The following is a 3,342-nucleotide window of genomic DNA, read 5'->3' on the forward strand; positions in this document are numbered from 1 at the left end:
TGTGTGTGTGTGTGTGTGTGTGTGTGTGTGTGTGTGTGTGTGTGTGTGTGTGTGGTACCATCATGTGTGTAATTCAGTCTTGGACAGACCTGCTAACCGATCAGGGATGTAGACGGGGCTGGGGCTGGACAGGCGGGCCGGTAAGGTCATACTCTGCAGGGCTGGAGTGTTAGGCTTGCTGCTGTCCTGGTTCTGACCCTTGTCAGTCTGCGTGCAGCTGTCCCTGCTGCCTGTCTTTGAGTGTCCTGTGGTCATCGGGGTCGAAGACAGGACAGGAGACGGAGATGACGAGATTGACTCTGTCCTCAGAGACTCTGTACGACATTCTGGACCCAGCAGAACTCCTAGAGACCCATCAGAAAAAAAAACATCTCACAACAAACAGAGGCAGCAGGAKATCCACACGTATATTTCAGTTATTAGGTAAAGAAACGAAAGTATGAAAAATAAGAAGCTTGCTGATTCAGGAATAATTCTAACTCAACATGATGTATGTCACTGGGCTGTAACCGTCCTGCGGGGTCTCAGTTTCCTCACGAGTCAGAATCTTGTCATTTGAATTTTGAACTGGTCAAAAAGATTCTTCTGTTGTGCGCGACTTTAACACACCTCAGCTTTGTTTTTATAATTTAAGCAGCACTAGCGCAGCTAAATTTATTGRTGTTGTTTTAGTTCTCTTTGACACAAAATATCTGAGGCTGCAGCTCAAAATGTCTACATCTAAAAACCACTCTGATGACAAATAATAACAGAAGAATTCATCCAAATCTGCATATCTTCACTTCTAAGGTGCCAATYTACATTTTTATTTCATAGCACATTAGAAACCAAAGTGCTTTACAATCAGCCAAATAAAAAGCTAAAAACAACAATAAGCAGTTAAATATAACATAATTATATAAGAAATGTTAATAAAACAGGTAAAAGCTAAATGAAAATACAGAAATATAAAACAATCTCTACTGGCTCTTTTACTTTCTTGAATCAAACATGAAGGAACAGAAACAGATGTGCAGCAGAGATTTAAACATCTTTATAGTCTCAGCTGTCTGTATTTGACTAGACAAACTGTTCCACAGKTTTAAAACGTTTGTAAAAACTGGACTATTTTGTGTTTTCATTTGGATCTTGGAACGTCTAGTAGAAACTGGTTAGTAGAGCAGGTGGATGTGTCCTGGACCCTGCCTGACTGGGAATGTAAACCATTCATTTTTTTAAAAATACTTTTTGTAAAAGACCAGACCAGAGAGAGAGTTGATGCCACCAGCCTAGCTTAGCTGGGCCGTGAGAGGCCCGGTGACTAAAGCCTTTCCTCTCCCTACATCTCCCAGAATGCTGTGCGGGATCTGATTCAGAGTTTAGTGAAATTATCAATGTTCTCTTAGACGTATTTTCTACTGGCATTGATCATTTATCTATCYCAATATTTATTGTTATCGTTTTATCGCCCAGCGATAATAGCAATATATGCTAAAAAAGCTAATATCTGCTAACGATTATATTAGTTTGAATTCTGGTCATGTCTCATTCAGGTAAACAAGGCAGAATCTGCTTCTCTTCTGTTGGTACATCCATAACACACAGTTTTGTGCTATATTAACATGCACTGGATAAGGTTGGGCAATATTGGCAAAAAAGAAAATCACGATTAATTGTGGTATTTATCCGGTAACGATTAATTTGACGATTAATCCCCTGGAGTCCCTGGACTTCCTTATTTCGTAGTCACATGACCAATTTAGTGGGAAAGATTTGATCTTTGTAAAAAATTGTTTCAAATTGTGTGAAAATTACAGACTTCAGGCTATACATCATTTTTTAAATTGTGTTGATAGATAAATAAATTACAGAATTTTTTTAATGTTCATCATATTTGAAGCGGAGAGGAGCAACAAGCAGACTGAGCGGAGTAATCCCCAGTCTGCCTGCCTGGTGGCATTAATCATATTAATCATCAAGTGCCAAAAAATAATCGATTAAAGTTTTTCGGACGATTAATTGCACACGATAGGATTATGCCAACCCTAGCATTAGATAGCTTATATACACTCAAATATACAGTATAAGTAATACTTCTGTTAATGTTAACAGTTTTTACAGTTTTTACATGATTAGACCTTACTGCTATTCTGCCAGCATGTACAGTAATGTAAACTGCAACATTTGCCCAGTCTTATTATGGCTGCCAGTCCGGTCCAGTTTCATAACAGTAAATCACAAGGTTATGTGTCAAAACGCACTCCAACTGTATTATGTAACTTCCTCCAGACTGGTGTACTCTAACTGGAGAGCAGTTGTTGAGGAGTTCACAGAAATTTCACCAGGTAGTACCTAGAGCTGGGCGGTATCCCGGTTCATACAGAAAAACATTTTCATTTTTATGATATGAATTTTCAGAATACTGACATTCTTATTTAAATAGCCTGCTAGTTAACTGTTTCATGGGAAACGCTTTTCCATGCAGCACCGCTGAACGTGCATGCAGGAACTAGCAGCACACAGGGCGAGCTGGAGTCATTGTGGGAGCAGCCTTCTCAATAACTTCTCAATGGATACACGTTTTAAAAAGGCCATGATATAAAATTTTGGTCACACCGCCCAGCACTAGTAAGTATAAAAGTATAAAAAAAACAAGCAAGAAAATGTTGAAATAGATCTAYAAACAGACATCAGAGTCATGTGTTCATATTAGTTTTCTTAGCAACACCCACAGCCCAGTGAGATACTACCATAAGAAAACTGAATGACCCGTGGTGTTCCTGTATGTTGGTAGCTGCTTCAAGTCTAAACCAAGCACTCAGTAACTTACTTCCTGTCTACAGGAGAGACTGAATCCTGAACTGATGATCCCAAACATGTTGGGAATATCTAGTGTCTGAAGCGTCACCTGGTAAAACCTCAGCAGAGAAAACAAACAGGTTTTTACCCAGACTGCCCTTCCAGCTGGTGTCCTTGCGCTCTTCAGTAATCGGTGAGCTGCTGAGTCCGAGGCTGTGAGAAAGCAGTCCTGACCCACCAGAACCAGTGTTGGAGATGGACATCAGAGACTTGGAAGGCCTCATGGCTGATGGGGCATCTGACTTGACCGGCTCTTTCCTGGAGCGCTGATGAAGCACTTTGATCATAGCATCCTTCTCAATGATCTGGGCATGAAGATTCTTTATCCTGAGTCAAAGAGAAGAAAGAACCGTCAGGCAGGGCTCACAGGAAACTGTGTGCACGTGACGTCACATGCTGCAGGACAGGACACTGSATTTTCCAGCTACAGTCTGAATTAGGGGTGTCCCGATACCAGTTTTTTCAAGACTGAGTACAAGTACGAGTACTTCAGTTTAGGTACTC

At 40.6% G+C, this 3,342-nt stretch overlaps 1 protein-coding gene across 1 annotated transcript in view; it reads right to left on the reverse strand.

Moving 5' to 3' along the window:
- The window catches only part of amot (angiomotin), a gene marked incomplete in the record, with an annotated part of 47,245 nt that overhangs the window by 3,479 nt on the left and 40,424 nt on the right, over window positions 1-3,342 (reverse strand). The window contains 2 exon segments of the mRNA XM_014020344.1: window positions 90-344; window positions 2,927-3,165. Coding sequence (XP_013875798.1) covers window positions 90-344; window positions 2,927-3,165 — 494 coding nt within the window.

Source organism: Austrofundulus limnaeus, unplaced genomic scaffold (assembly GCF_001266775.1).
Source record: "Austrofundulus limnaeus strain Quisiro unplaced genomic scaffold, Austrofundulus_limnaeus-1.0 Scaffold249, whole genome shotgun sequence".
Classification (NCBI taxonomy): domain Eukaryota; kingdom Metazoa; phylum Chordata; class Actinopteri; order Cyprinodontiformes; family Rivulidae; genus Austrofundulus; species Austrofundulus limnaeus.